Source organism: Nannobrachium achirus, assembly GCF_963921795.1.
Source record: "Nannobrachium achirus genome assembly, chromosome: 5".
NCBI lineage: Eukaryota > Metazoa > Chordata > Actinopteri > Myctophiformes > Myctophidae > Nannobrachium > Nannobrachium achirus.
In genome coordinates, this window is record NC_137814.1 from 22,024,921 (window position 1) to 22,041,309 (window position 16,389).

The following is a 16,389-nucleotide window of genomic DNA, read 5'->3' on the forward strand; positions in this document are numbered from 1 at the left end:
TGGCGTGAGTAATCAATAGGAACATTTTTGGGGGTGAGCTACTCCTTTAACTGCTGTGCTGCCTCTGGCTCTATCTTTAGTCATCTTTCTTGTATGTCTCATAGTTCCATGAAGGGGTCCTGGATGCCTGTCTCTTCATCCTGGAGAAGAGTGAGATTCCTCCGTCGGGGCGAGGAGACCCTGTCAACGTGGTCAGGGTCATATCCGCCATGGTAAACAAACGTCCAAGTCCAGATGTATATTATTCTCTGCTCTAGCACTGCAGTATAGTGGTCTTCAACGTTTTCAGGCCAAGGACCCCTTAGTTGAGAGAGACATGAAGCAGGTACCCCCGCATAACCTTTTCATAGATTCCATATAGTTTCATTGTTTGACAAAACTAATCATTAGTGTATTTTGGATTTATGTCAATGTGTTTTCAGATATTTAACCACTTGAACTGTCAATACTTAATAAACTAGACCTTTCACTTAGTGTGCTCTTTTTTCCCCTCTACATCAAACCTCTTTGCCAAAAATAGCCGATCTACAAGCTTGTAGATCTGCTATTTTTGTCTATAGTTCTCAGAATATGGATGCTAGGGCTCAAGTGGTTAATATAAAAAAGGGTGAATAAAACAGGTTTCCTATCACTCAAAGATTTGTAGGACCCCCTGTAGTAACTCTGAGGACCCCCTAGGGGCCCCGGACCCCCTGTTGAAGACCCCTGCTGCAGTAAATGTAGTGTAAAAAAAAAACCGTGAGAGATAAGAGATCAATCCCTGCATGATTGCTTCAGAAACCGCCACCTCGACACACTGCATATTGTAATCACTGTTGTCGCCCTCGATCGACCTTTTCACAGATCAATGCCCAGGATGATTTCGGCGTGCTGGTGGGGAACTGGTCGGGGAGCTACAGCGATGGGGTCTCGCCCACGGCGTGGAGCGGCAGCGTGGAGATCCTGCGGAAGTACCACGCGTCCGCCGGCACGCCTGTCTGCTACGGACAGTGCTGGGTCTTCTCTGGGGTCACCACTACAGGTGAGGTGAATACGGGTCGGCTCATATTGGGTGCCATTTGCGTGCGTGCGTGCGCACATGTGAGCTGTATGCATATCGTCACTGTCGGGCAGAAACCTCCAAGTTTCAAATGTGTATGTTTTTTTAAGTAAACCCAGCAAGCACGGTCAGGCCTGGACCAATCAGTGACATCTTGGGGCCAGATCAAGTCAAACCATGACTAGTCAGATCTGGCCTAGAATATCACCTGATTCCAAACAACATAAATCCTGCCCATGACAACGGATGTCCTGGATTAATAAGAGAGGGTCCGATCGAGGCCAGATAAATATCATAACTAGTCAGATATGTCCCAGAATATAACCTTACATGCTCATATTTCAACTAACCTTACAAACAATATAGCAATAATCCATAAGTCCATATGACATCCTGGTAATGACATCAAGATCATCCCCATATGGGCTGTGATCTGGCCTAGTTCTGAACGTCACCGGAGTCACCGGAGGCGTTGTGTGCTTGTAGATCGGCTATTTTCACGATTTTAAATCAATTTCACAGTGATAATTACAAAACGAACGGTTTTGGACATACAAGGTTTACACCCGACAATGACGATATACGAGCATCCAGGGGTTTGTGTGTACCATACAGTGTGTGTGTGTGTGTGTGTGTGTGTGTGTGTGTGTGTGTGTGTGTGTGTGTGTGTGTGTGTTGTGTCTTTATTTAGATGTCCCTGTGTTTCTCCACAGGTGTTATGATGGCAAGCTCTTCCTGTTCTTCTCTTGTTCACCATGTGCTTTTCTTTACGCTACGTGACCCTCCCCGCATGCGTTACACACCGGTGTTGATTGTGCATTGTGTTCACCCATATCTTGTTAGCCTGTGTGTGTGTGTGTGTGTGTGTGTGTGTGTGTGTGTGTGTGTGTGTGTGTGTGTGTGTGTGTGTGTGTGTGTGTGTGTGTGTGTGTGTGTGTGTGTGCGTGCGTGCGTGCGTGCGACCCGTGCGTGCGTGCGTGCGTGCTTGTGTGTGTGTGTGCGTCCCCCCCCTTTTAGACTGCTGTGTTTCTGTTTAGTTGCCATGTGAACAGAGCATTGCCCTGACAGAGGCTTGCTTTCCTCCTGTCCATCAGGCTCTTCTAATTAGCAGTGTCTGCCCTGTAACAGAACCCTTCATTCACGGTGCCTGCAGGCAATATAACGGCTGCGCAGACGGCCCCTCACATGCTAGCTACCGCCGTAGCTGACCTTAGCGCACTGCATTCCTCCTGATAGCAACCCATAGCTCATATCTTACCCCCAAAATACCCCCGGCCTGCATTCCTGCCATACCAACTGTACCACTTTTGTCACACACATGTGTCGCCTTCCCTCAAAGAGCAAAACACGTTCCATATGGAAACCTATTTTTATGTAAGATAGTAGCATAACGTCACTGTCGGGCAGAAACCTCGTATCTCCAAGTTTCAAATGTGTATGTTTTTTCGCAAAGCAAAGCCCTGCTTCATCATACAAGGCCGTAGCGCAAAAGTAGTGAAATCAGCAGATCTACAAGCGCACATTGTGTGCTTGTAGATCGGCTGTTTTCACTAGTTTAAATCATTTTTTAAAATACAAAATTAACGGTTTTGGACATACAAGGTTTTCACCCAACAGCGACGATAATTGAGTTTACATTATTGTCAACTGGTGCGATCTCTTCATCATCGTTTGCCCTTTCTCTCTCCTGTCTCTGGTCTACGTGCAGTGCTCAGGTGTCTCGGCATTCCCGCTCGCAGCGTGACCAACTTCCAGTCTGCCCACGACACCGACGTGTCCCTCACCACGGACGTATATTTTGATGAGAACATGGAACCAATCGACTACCTCAATGCCGACTCTGTCTGGTAAGATGCTGATCTGCTTTTATAGATACCAGGGAAGGCACTCATCTGTCGGGAGGGGGGATTCCAGCCACTGCAGGTCAATCCAGGCCATAATGACCATATTTAGATCTGCTCTGAAATCCCTGTCATGCAAATCATGTGAAGGGAGAGCTATCTACCACACGGTCAATCACCTCTCCTGGCTGTTCTCTGAACATTGTACAGGTCAAGCTATAGAGTAACGAAGTCCTGACGTGACTCGCTCATCCCCCGGTTCCAATGAAGTAATTCTCTATGGAGAGTCATCTTAAAATCGTCTCATATAAGCATTGCGGTCCAAAAATAAACAAACGGTCTTTGCGATATTGTGGGCGAGGTGGCTCTGTGTGGTTTATGATAGTCAGTCACTCATATTTGATAAGGCCTGTTTCTAGCGAAAATGTAACTAATTCGGCGACAGTAACATTAGCGTTTTCTCACCATCAGTTGATTCTTCATATCCATATGAGTCAAACCGCTGAGATAATTTGTTTATAATTGGAACACAGTTCTTATATGACGCGATATGAAAAAGGTCTATGGGAATTCAGAATGGGGGAAGAAAACCGTGAACCAGGTAGGATGTGTAAATTATGTCACACTTCACTACTCTATATGAGACAGATAAATGGGAACTTAACAATAGATGTGACAATAGATTGTTAAAATGCCAGTTTGCCTAATATAAACATATCATAAAGACCGTGTTCCAACATAACAGTTTGTTATACATGCTTGTCAGGCTGAGTGGGGCTAGGGATGGCATGATAAGCGATATTATCGTTTATCGTGGTAAAATAACACTCACGACAATCGTATCGTGGAGATTTAATTCACCTTTTATTTGCCGAGCTGCATATCCGGTACCACGTTTTGCGGCGCGTTGTCAGCTTGTATAGATTGTCTATTTTTTGGCAAATGTTCCGCCCCAGGATAATGGATTTTGATTGTCGCGATAATGTCGTAAATCGCGTTTTCTTTTGTCACAACTATCGTGATATGACATTTTCACATCGTCCCATCCCTAAGTGGGGCATGCGGCGTACTGAGGATTCTATATGAAGTACGTTTTCACTTCATATCTTGTTCTACATTCCGGCGTGCCCTGGAGGTCGCCGGGTAGGGGGAATGGAGTGGGCATGCCGAGCGCGCGGTGGAATGTAGAACAAGTGTCAATTTAAAACAAGTCATAAACGTCCCAGTTATAGCACTGCCTAAAATAAAGGTGAATATATAACACAGGGTTGATTGGGGCCAGGTGGTTGGCCTACTCATTTTCTCACAAGGCTACGCTTGTCTTCGGTGACCAACAGTCCATTTGCCACCGTCCTGCAATAGCTTCAACCATGCTGGTTTACTGTTCTAAAGGGGATTTCATTACATTCACCGGGCATCCCAGGTCCCTGATGAGACTGCGACAATAACACAGAGTGAAATTAATGAAGTTCTTAGTTAAACTAGTACTGAGGACTCTCAGGAACTCAGGATCAAGCCCCCAGAACCACGGTGGATTAGTGCAGTGCTTCTCAACCTTTTCAGGCATTACATTACATTTGTATAACACGGTTCTATTGTGAAAATAGCAGATCTACATGCTCACAACGCCTCGCAACGCAAAGACCCAAGAAACAAAACAGACAGAAATTTCATCTACTTTTACTACTTCTCATCTTTTTCCTGTAGCCAGGTAGCAACAGATGAGTTTTGAGTACAGTCCGTTCATCACATGCGATCTCTATCCATTAGTAGCAACTGTTTCTGAATTTTGAGAGGATGTTGTCCATTACATGAAAGAAATAATTCTCCATTTGCAGTGCACTATCCATCTTCCATCTTCATCCACTTGAAGGTTTTACACTGTATGTTTCTTTCATCCTAATTTGCGGTCTGGTCTGAAAGATGGTAGAGCTCTCAACTAATGGTTCATGAAACACATAAGAGCCTCAGCTGAGTGCTCAGGCCTCAGACATAACCAAAATGCAAAACCTTTCATTCATATGAACACTTCACCTTGCAAGTTGAAGTCTGTCTCCCAATATTTTACTCACAAAGACACGTCCATGCCATGGATCCGTGCATAAAACATACTGAAATATCTACTTCCTATTTTCTCAATATCAAAATCAAAGCCTGTGCACTATAAAGGACTGCCCAGACATTATCCTACGGTATGTGCATCTAAATGCATGAGTATAAAGCAGGCACTATTAAGTTATATAATGGATGTCCATTGTTGTGTCCTATCAGACCTATAGCACAACAAACGGTCAAACTGTTAACCGTGAACATTTGTTCATTTTTGTTGTAACAGTCTTGTGGCCCTGACTTCAAGTAATTTTACAATTGTGGCCCCCTGTCTAATCTAGTTGAATACCCCTGCTCTATAGGCTACTTCTCTCACCGGGTTCACCCAGGGGTCTGTACTTGGCCCCTTCCTTTCTTCCTTTGACACCAAATCTCACCGCAAGTTGGCCTATAACGTCATGCCTAGAATAGGGGACAGTAGGGTTCATGTGGCTAAAAATGTACCGCAGTGAGAACAGGCCTTACCTAACAGTGAATAAAGAATTGATTCCACAGAGGCTCCCATGTGGAACCAGAGTTGGAAACCCACAGATCACAGCGTGTCATTCATTTTCCACAGGAACTTCCACGTATGGAACGACTGCTGGATGGCCAGACCAGACCTGCCCCCTGGTCACGGAGGCTGGCAGGCTGTTGACTCCACCCCCCAGGAGACCAGCCAGGGCACCTTCCGCTGCGGCCCCGCGTCGGTGCACGCCATCCGCGCCGGCCAGGTCTATCTCAAACATGACACGCCCTTCGTCTTCGCTGAGGTGAGGGCTTGGAGGGGGTGGATGTGCCTGGTCATGCTGTATTTATGTTCTGTATGGAGGGATTGTTGTATGCTGTGTACGTTCAGTGGGGCCGTACTTTAATTAATTTGTATTACCATATCTTATCGTGTATATAATATAACGTATATTTTGACATTTGAATGTGTTTTCTATAAATATAATGTTTGGTTTGCGATGTTCTTTTTTTTGGGGAAAAAATAACGCACATCCTCCTGTCTTTGGTGCTGAGCTATAACTGACAGTGCAGTAATACTAAGAACAAACAAGGTAGCCCGCACTCACTTTCTTTGTTGCAAGTAGCAAAAAATATATTATGTATTATATTTTTTGCTACTTGCTAAATAAAAATTGGAGCAACAAAGAAAGTGAGTGCGGGGTACCTTGTTTGTTCTTTTTTTTTTTTTTTACTAAATCAAATGAAAACTCAAACTCATTTTATTTACTTAGTTAAAGGAGCTATAGTCAACTTTTTCTTGTAAAACGGATGCTAAAATAAAAATAATGTTTCGAAAATATTTTATAAAAAAATAAGCTTCATATATGTTTCTATTCAAAAATGACCACAAAAAGCGTAAAATAATGATAAAATAATCATTTTGGCCATTGTCAGACCGACACTTTGTTTACATTCTAGTCTATAAACTAGGATGTAAACAAAGTGTCGGCCCTACAATGAACAAGTTGACTATAGCTCCTTTAAAGAAATAAAAAACAAAAATTCCTTATCAGAAATTAAGCAGTGAAATCAGACAGTCAACACATGCAATCAGGATTCATGTTTATAGTGTGTATGTATTATGTGTTTAATTATGGTAAATGTCTGTATTGGTTTGAGATTGATTCATACTTTTGTCGCACCCTGAAAAGAGAACTGCTAGTTTTGGCGTCCCACATCGTCATATGACGGACGGGGCATAAATTAGGCAATAGGCCGCGTCCTTAGTAAGTAAGTGCAACGCCAATCAGTCCACACCTCCCAACATACTGTAATGCTGCGATTACAGTTGAATGCCAAGAGACTGGTGATGTTTGAGCACTGATCAGAGCCAGTCTCTCTCCACCAGGTGAACAGTGACAAGATCTACTGGCAGAGGAGTTTGGACGGGACCTTCAGCCAGATCCACAGTGAGAAGAAGGCTGTTGGCCACAAGATCAGCACCAAGGCTGTGGGATCTGATGAGCGGGCCGACATTACTCACGTCTATAAATACTCAGAAGGTACAGCGACACTGGCAAAAACACCATCAGTTGATGGTGTTTTGCAGCTCGGGTGGAAACCTTGTATGTCCAAAACTGTTCCCGAAATAGATCCAATGCAGTTATTATTTATTCACAAGCTCTTGTTAATACTTTTCATTGGTTCAATATTTATTGGGACACACTTAACCACTTTCACTTTAAAATGTGCAGATCTACAAGCTCACAGCGTGCCACGTTGCTGACGGTTTGTGAGCTTGTAGATTGGCAATTTTTGCTACTTTTGTTTTACACTGTGTAGTATGATGAAGTAGGCGATTCATTTACAAAAATATATAGGCTCTATATAATGTTGAAATGGAGATACAAGGTTTCTGCCCGACAGCAACGATGTTCAGATCTTGTGAAGTAGGAAACTAAAGCCAGATTTCAAACATAAAGGATCAACTCAGCCAGCATTTGTCCTGTCCTGTTCTGCTCTGCACTCTGTGGGGGAAACAAACAAACAAACTGATACTGTACTTCAATTATTTTATTTTATTCTTTTACTATGATTGAGTGCATCGTCCTGTTCACCTGCTCTTATTCTCATGTCAAAACATTTCTCACAGTTTGCTTTGGTTGGAAGGATAAGTTAACATTCTAGAGTCTCATAAATCATGACTTGTCACCGAAGGAGTGGACTGCATTCCTCTGGCAATTGGGAATAAAACATTTTGAGCACATAACTTAAATTCTGAGGTTTATCCATGGGTTAGTAGTAACCTGTGACTCGCATTGGACGCTTGACGTTGCTAACCTACTCGCTGGCTAATCTGCTTAAGATGAATTTATACTTGGAGTAGGGGCAGGGTTAGGGGGTTGTATGATGAATGATGTATGAGGCTTCATCCTCTGCCCGTGGGTTCATTCTGTCCATACATTCCTTTACTCCTTGAGAGATATGAGGATGGGAGGATGGAGAGGGGGTCCTCCCCCATCTTCCCATCCTCTTATCTCTCTTGTCAGAAGCAGAAATTCATTTTTGCTCTAAAGCTCCATCATTTTTGTTGTTTTCCAGAAAGCGAGGGGGTTGGTGCAGGGAGAGGGAGAGCATGTCAAAGAGGACATAAAATGATCAAAATATTCACATACACTCACTCATAGAATAAGACCAGCAGATACAGTATGCACATGAATATCAGTGGTGTACTGTGGACTTTTTACTTTTTAGCTTGTGGAGCGGTCACGCTCACGAGAGCGATCGCGGACTGAAATTACCTCTGTAATAAGCAGGCCTATTTTATTGTATTAACCCACAATATAGCCAACTGTATATCATATTGTATTCTATATTTACTTGCATAACTGGGAAACTTTAGTGATATGATACATGATACAAAATGTAATGCCTCAACTCTTAGTGCTCGTCAGGGTGAGGGGGTCCCCGGTTAAAACATGAATTATTCTGGGGGTCGCGGCCTGAAAAGGTTGAGAATTAACCACTGCTGTACGCGATCATCTTCCGACACCCACACAGGTTCAGAGGAGGAGCGCATCGCGGTGGAGACGGCCAGCCGCTACGGCAGCAAGCCGGACGCCTACTCCTCGCCTGTGGCGGAGGACGTGAGCGTGGAGGTGAGGATGGAGGGCGAGGGCCCGCAGATGGGCGCCGATGCCCGCCTGAGCATCCTGGTGAAGAACCTGAGCTCCGAGCCCCGCAAGGCCACGCTGCACAGCCAGGTGGCGGTCATGTACTACACCGGCGTGCTGAAGGGCTCCATGAAGAAGGAGCAGCTGACCGTGGACCTCCTGCCCAACGAAGGTCAGTGTTCCGCCCCAGATGAACAACATGAGACTAGGGCAATCACGAATAGTGATTTTTAGTATTCGAATTATTCTACCTCAAAGTATTCGAATAGTCGAATATTCGACAGGACTCGCCAAACTGTCAAATATTAAGTAAGCAAGAGGCGAACATTGTGAAAATAGCCGATCTACATGCTCACAACGCCTCGCGTTGCGAGGCGTTGTGAGCATGTAGATCTGCTATTTTCACAATATTTATCTGCAGAACCGAGTCACATTAAATCTAATACCTACAATTCCAAGTGCTTGTCAGGGTGGGGGTCCCCAGTTCAAATATGTTTATTTTGGGGGTCACAGCCTAAAAAGGTTTGAGAACCCCTGGTATAGAGCATTAACAAATTCATCCACCAGGGGCATTGACAACTCATTCTAGCCAACCATGAAGAAATACATTTTTTTTTAAAGAGAAAAAGAAAAAAAGAAAAAAGAATATTCAAATATTTGGTGAATACCCTATATAAGACCATTAACCTTACTTGGACCGGTGGTTTTCAACCTTTTTCATGTCAAGGTCCATTATGTTTTATGGCATTTGAGCCACGGACCACCATCTGGTGACATTTAGCCTCTCAGCCTCCCAAAACTTTTTATATACTTTTTATGAATATTTTGTTATCGTTGGCTAAGATTTTGTCCACAATTCCATATGCTGTGTTGATGTGGTGCCATGGGAGAGATAACAGGCAAATGTTTATCAAAATATAACATTTTCCTACTTTCTCTAATTGTGTAGACTAGAGACTTAAATTAAGTGATCAGGGTTCCCATCAGGGTTCCCATGCTCACAACGCGAGGCGTTGTGAGCATGTAGATCGGCTATTTTCACAATAAAATTCTCAAATTCGTCAGGGCGCCGGGTCCCCAGTTCAAATATGATTATTTCGGGGGTCACGGCCTGAAAAGGTTGAGAACCACTGGCATACACTACCTGTCTTTGGGCATTGCGCATAGGAGCAAGACTCGTTATTGAGCTGAATTATTGTAATATAGTCCTGGAAATCAGGTTAAATATTCTGGAAAAGTGTGGGAACCCTGAGTGATGCAGATATTTTACAATAATTTAACTCTTGAGAGCATGAAATGAAACCAAATGGGGGTTACCAACTCTACATCATTTAGCTGGGGACCACCTGGGACCCCCTCAAGAACCACTGACTTAAACCAGGAGTCTTCAACGTTTTTCAGGCCAAGCAAGGACCCCATATCTGAGACAGATGAAGCAGGGACCCCCCCCCCCCTCCCCCCTCCCCCCACTACATGTTGTATACCAGGGGTTTTCAAAGTGGGTGACACACCCTGGCGTGACGGCAGTCCAGGGGTGCCGCGAGATCATTTGATAATATTTGGAATTTATTTGAACACTTGAAAAAATATTTAGTATCATCTTAAACTTGAACTTGAAGTTATTTTCAGTCAGTTCTAACCAAAATGGCTATTATCTCAACGTTTTACTCGCAACATAATCACTAAAATATCGTCACTGTCGGGCAGAAACCTCATATCTCCAAGTTTCAAATTTGGTAAAGCAAACCTCTGCTTCATCACAAGACTGTCGCACAAAACTAGTGTGTGCTTGTAGATCTGCTGTTTTCACTAGTTTAGTACATTTTATAGATGATAAATACAAAACGAATGGTTGCAGCAGACATACAAGGTTTCCACCCGACAACGACGATATGCTATAAATATAAGGTGCTGGGAGTGAAAATTATAATGTTGGGGTGCCTCGGATTAAAAATATATTCATGGGGTGCCCTGAGACAAAAAAGTTTGGGAACCCCTGTTGAATACGATCGTATTGCAGGTTAACTAAAGGTAATCCAACTGTAATACCTGCACCCTCCACAGAGAAGACCATAGACTGGGTGCTGCCCGTCCAACAGTACCAGGACCACTTGGTGGACCAGGCGGCCCTGATGTTAACCCTGTCAGGACGGGTTGTAGAGACACAGCAGGTCCTGGCCAACCAGACCACCTTCAGACTGCGCACACCTGACCTCAACATCAAGGTAATCAACTGAGACACTTATTCATCACAGCAGTGATTCTCAAAGTTTTACATTTCCAGGAACGCCTACAATTTATTCCATTTATTTATCCATTTGGTTCATAACTATCAATCATTTAGTAGGGGACCCCCTGGAACCCGCTCAATGACCCCTGAGGGTTTCTGGAACCCACTTTGAGAACCACTGCATCATCATCACAGCAAAGTTGACAATAGTTAGCATTTGGATTCAGTAAAACATTAGCACAATCACATACTGTAACTTCATTGACTCTTAAATGTGTTAAATGTGCAAGAGGAATGATTTAGTATGTTCCACAGTACAATCCCCAGAGTTCATTTATGTTTGAAACTCTGACCCTTATCGTACCACTGTTACAGAGTTACATTTACAGTGAGGATTTTTTCCATGGAAGGTACGATCGATTTTACAGTGCTTTGTGTGTGTGTGCGTGTGTGTGTGTGTGTGTGTGTGTGTGTGTGTGTGTGTGTGTGTGTGTGTGTGTGTTGCAGCCTTTGGGAGACGCCGTGGTGGGCAAGGAGATGGCAGCTAAGATCACCTTCACCAACCCTCTGCCCAGAACTCTGAGGGGCGTGGTGTTCAGAGTGGAGGGCCTGGGTCTGCAGACGGGCCACGAAGTCATCGTTGGGTAAGACATTGACATCTACCTTTCTGAATGAAATGAAAGGAAATGAATGGCATTAAATGGAGGAATGGAGGAGGAGGTTGGGATGGGGCGGAGGAGGAGCTGAAGCAGAACAAACAAGTCGTCGAGTGATCACAGGTGTATTTAAACCGTGGGGATTGCAGGAAGGATTGGCTGTGGTGAGTGGAGGCATGGGTGTAGCAGGTGCGGGTGATCGTGAATTGGGAGCGGCGAACAATGTTGTTTTTGACAGCAAATTTTGATTTAGTTTTAGTCATAGTCTTTTGAATAAAATGTCATTTAGTTTTAGTCATAATTTAGTCACCTTAAAAGTTTTAGTTTTAGTCTAATTTTAGTCGACTAAATATAAGATTTTATGGCGACTAAATCTACAGTTGATTTAGTCAACTGAAATGTATTTTGGCAGGCCTTGATGGCATCGTAATGAATGATTTTACACTTGATTGTGTGCTGAAAATAGCCGATCTACAAGCTGCAACGCATTGTGAGTTTGTAGATCTGCTATTTTCAGCACGCAACACCTGAGAGCAACCAAACATAAAATGACGCTTCTCCACTAGTCCCTCCCTAACGTTTTAGTCTAGTTTTTATTTTGTTGATGAAATAGTCAATATATTTAGTCTTAGTTTTAGGCATCACAGCTTCGTTTTTATTTCGTTTTTATTTCGTTTTCGTCTGTGAAAAAAACGCAGTCGACAAAAAAATGTCGTCATTTTAGTCGAAATCAACACTGGTGGCGAAGGAGTGGAGAATATATGGAGGCGGTTGAGAACAGGGTGGCCGTGATAAGCAGAGGGTGGTCTCTACTCCTGAACTTGCGTTGAACACAACTTCATTAAGTATCAAAACACAAACAATTAAGCAATATTACACTGCAACATTACCGTGGTTAATGGCATGACAGCGTTGCTGCAGGAATGAGGCGGAGCCAAGTTCCGTAAGCAGCGCTGAAGTGCCATTAACCACGGTAATGCACACCTTCGAGTGTAATATTGTGATTATGCAACAGTTACCTTTAAAAAAACACCATTAATTTCATGTCATTGAACTTCCCATGAAAACGGCTAGCGTAGCATAGTGACTTAGCATAGTGCTGGGACAGGACCTGGCACAGCTGATCTGTTTGCATTTGATTAGACCAGTGCGATAATGCTGGTTTGAAGCACGGTGCGTGCGGTGATGCTGGTTTGAAGCACGGGTAGATAGCTATTTCAACCAATCAGGTTGCTTCGCCGGCACTACCTGTGGTATAATATTAAGTAACAACTCGGCGTTCAACTCAGTGACTGATGTCCACCTGTGTTTTGCCTCTCTTGCAGTGACGTTGGTGGCCACGCCACGGTGACGCTGACAGAACACTTCGTCCCCACCCAGCCCGGGGCCAGGAAACTGGTGGCATCTCTGGACTGTAAACAACTCACACAGGTCCACGGGGTGGCTGACATTGTCGTCCTTAACCAATGAGAAGCAGAGGTGGACAAAGTACTCAACCCCCAGTGCTGAACCACTTAAACCCCATGCTGGGGGAGACTTCATCAGAAAATAGCAGATGTACAAGCTCACAATGTGTCAATTATTTCTAAAATAATACAGATTTTATTTACAGAAATTAGTGCAGTACTCAAGTAAATGTACTGTACTTTGTTACTGCCCACCACTGATGAGAAGCATCGCCCATCTCACTTCACTGTTGGGGTGTTTCTTTTTTTATAGTTACCGTATACCAAATCAATAATTTCACAGAAGTGCCTTTGAATGATGTTAAATGTAATAATAATTATGGCATTTCTTTAAACTTTGGAGAGACAATCAACTGTTATTGTTTCTTTTTTTATAGTTACCGTATACCAAATCAATAATTTCACAGAAGTGCCTTTGAATGATGTTAAATGTAATAATAATTCTGGCATTTCTTTAAACTTTGGAGAGACAATCAACTGTTATAGTGATACATACCAGTATTATTAATTCCCTTAATTTGTGTCACGATAAAATCGTTATCTGCCTTGCTCCGAAGCAGCATTTCACTGTAAACAATATTGTGGAAACATTTAAAGCATTTAATGTAAGTGCAAGTGAAGTACTTTTCGTGAAAAACAGTCGTTAAACTACTGTAGCAAACATTTACATATGATTACTATTTATCTCAATGGACTTTTCTAATAATAGCCTTGTTTCAACACACTGAACAAATCATTTCAAGGTGCCATATTTTCATGTACAGTTCACTATATTTGAGTGTTATGTTTATTATCTATTTCAAGATGCATGCAAGATATTGTAGTATTGCAGTATTGTATAGTTGTAGAGTATTGTCTGACAAAATGTGCCTCGCATGGCTTACTTTAAAACCCATTTAGGCCTAGAATTATTGAATGCTTTTACCAGTGAAAAATAGCAGATATACAAGCTCACAGTGCGCTTGTAGATCTGCTATTTTTGAAAAAGTTGTGAAATCTTTGAATATATGTATTTTCAAAGCGAACGTTTGTAACTCAAATTTTGCTTCTGGGGGGTCCCTGGAACTAAATATTTTGAGATGGGGGTCCGTGGCCAAATAAATATCATTTTGGGGGTCCTTCACATGAAAAAGTATGAGAACCACTGACACAGTAGTCTCTCAAGAACAGACTAACAGAGCTCCATTTAAGTGAAAAGGACCTTTTCTTTGACGATGGCTGGCCAGATTGCTGACATAGAAACACAGGTTTTTTCAAAAAGTCTTAGAAGGATTCAAAAGACACTTATAGAATCGGGTCAAAAATCTAATTTTCACGATTTTTCAAAAATAGCAGATCTACAAGCTCGCAGCGCGGCACTCGGTGCCGCGCTGTGAGCTTGTATATCTGCTATTTTTCAATAGTTAAATCATAAAATAATGATACACAAAAATGTGTACCCGTTCTAAATGGATTAAGCCTGATTATATTTTGTAGCGTGCCAGTGCTGTGTGATGACAATAGCAGATACACATTGCATATATTCTATTTTCATCACACCGGGTATAAATTAAACAACACATGAAGGAGGAGCACATCTCCCAAATGGGATCTAAGAGACCATAATTGAATTTCATATTATTTGTTTTATATAATATGAATTACTTGCATTTATAATGAAGTAAATGCAAAAGCTAGAACATTGTTGCATTGCCTGAAATGGTTGAAACAAAAATATTAGGCAACATATTTGTTATATCATTATCAGATAATAAAAAAAAAAAAGTATAAACTGCCCATATTTTCAGATTTTCTGTCTGATTTGATGATGTTATGAGAGGTTTTAGTTTTTTCTTTGCTGTAAGAACCAATAACAAAACACTTTCATGTGAGATGTCTACTTCTGACAAAATAACATAATAATCTATACATTACAGGAATCTCTGTGTGTCTCTTTGTCTGTCAGACAGTCTGTCTGTCAGTCTGTCTGACTGTCTCTCTGTCCTTTGCATTTCTCAGGAACCGCACATCTGATCCACTTTATATTTGATGGGTAGGAAGCACAGTGTTGAGCGTGAAGTCGATTAGATGAACGGTTCTCCAGAAGTAGCCCGCTCTGGACGGGCACACGTTCCAAACTAGTACAGTAGGCCTTGCCCATAACGGGAACTTAACAATAATTTGTAAATTTTTATATTGACATAGAATTCCCATATAGAAGGTTGCCCCGAATGTCTTTGACGTGTTCATGTGAGTGAGGTCAGTATTATGTTATACGTGCACCTTTCAAGGTGTGCCCTCTTAATGCCACTGCAGGAATAAATGGGAATGCAATCATGTCAGGGGAGAGAAAACCTGCTGTACCACAACTGTACCACAATAGCCTCATTTTCAATATGCGTTTTGTGTTCCTTTTTGCTCCTGCACTTAAAGTACAATGTGAAGGAAACTGTTTTAATAACATTTTTGAATACTATTTATCTACTTTTTTTTGTGTATTGTCTGTATTGATAATAAAACAAATATGATAAGATAATGGTCAGTCTGAGTCATTTGGAATGCTGATTTATACAGTAGGTAGTGGGGTTTCTCTTTAGTTACAGCTCTATATTCAGATAGTAGTCATTACTATAGAGTGTTTGTTCACTGACGGGCTTGTCAGTATCATGTCAGTATCATGGTCAGTATCAGGTCAGTGTTGAGTTTCCTTGTCCCTGTAGTTTGTGTCCTCATGTTTCTTGTCCAACACTTTTGACTCACACCTTGGCACTTTTTTCTTTCCCTGGGAATGATGACAGTTTAATGTAAAATCTAATGTTTGGAAATCTATGAGATATTTTCAACATTATATAAGCAACACAATACACAATAAAAATAAAGCTTCCATTTTAATTGAGTATGTATGCTACTTCATAGCAAGATAACTGGACCTGGATATTGGATAGGGTGCACTGGCCCAAAAAAGGTTGAGAAACAGAAAAGAAAAAACGTATAATCTGTCTAACAAGCCCATACTGGTTTGATAGGTAGGCTGTATAACATAATGACGTCAGGCCAGAATCAGCCTTTTTGTTACATCATCAGAAACATAAAGAATCTATTCCATGAATAAGTGTGGTTTGTAAAGATATGTTGCAATTTAACTACGCCACGCCCGGTGACTAGCCTATATGGGTTTTTATCAATAAATGTGTCAACTTGACAGATAATAACAGTACCTGCCTACAACTGCAAACCCTGCCTGTCCCCCACCCCCTTTCTTTCCATTCCTGAGATTTGAGCAGTCATGTCTCTCACCGATTATGCCTTGCTTCCACAAGGAAAGACACATACAATCTACATCCAAATGAACAGGCACATATCATTGAATAGCATTTAATTTCACACAGTATAAAATAGTGGTTTGAAACGGTGACTGAGAACAATAAGTCAGAGAAAACGTTCACATTCACATGTGCACTGTTAAA

At 42.2% G+C, this 16,389-nt stretch overlaps 1 protein-coding gene across 1 annotated transcript in view; it reads left to right on the forward strand.

Moving 5' to 3' along the window:
* Positions 1-14,227, forward strand: part of LOC308285931 (protein-glutamine gamma-glutamyltransferase K-like) — a 39,204-nt gene extending 24,977 nt beyond the window's left edge. The window contains exons 6-14 of the mRNA XM_080726866.1: positions 105-212; positions 844-1,021; positions 2,748-2,886; positions 5,549-5,741; positions 6,827-6,980; positions 8,479-8,763; positions 10,656-10,816; positions 11,329-11,465; positions 12,803-14,227. Coding sequence (XP_080582992.1) covers positions 105-212; positions 844-1,021; positions 2,748-2,886; positions 5,549-5,741; positions 6,827-6,980; positions 8,479-8,763; positions 10,656-10,816; positions 11,329-11,465; positions 12,803-12,947 — 1,500 coding nt within the window. The 3' untranslated portion in view covers positions 12,948-14,227. The remainder of the gene's footprint in view (positions 1-104; positions 213-843; positions 1,022-2,747; positions 2,887-5,548; positions 5,742-6,826; positions 6,981-8,478; positions 8,764-10,655; positions 10,817-11,328; positions 11,466-12,802) is intronic.
* The last annotated feature ends 2,162 nt before the right edge of the window (positions 14,228-16,389 follow it).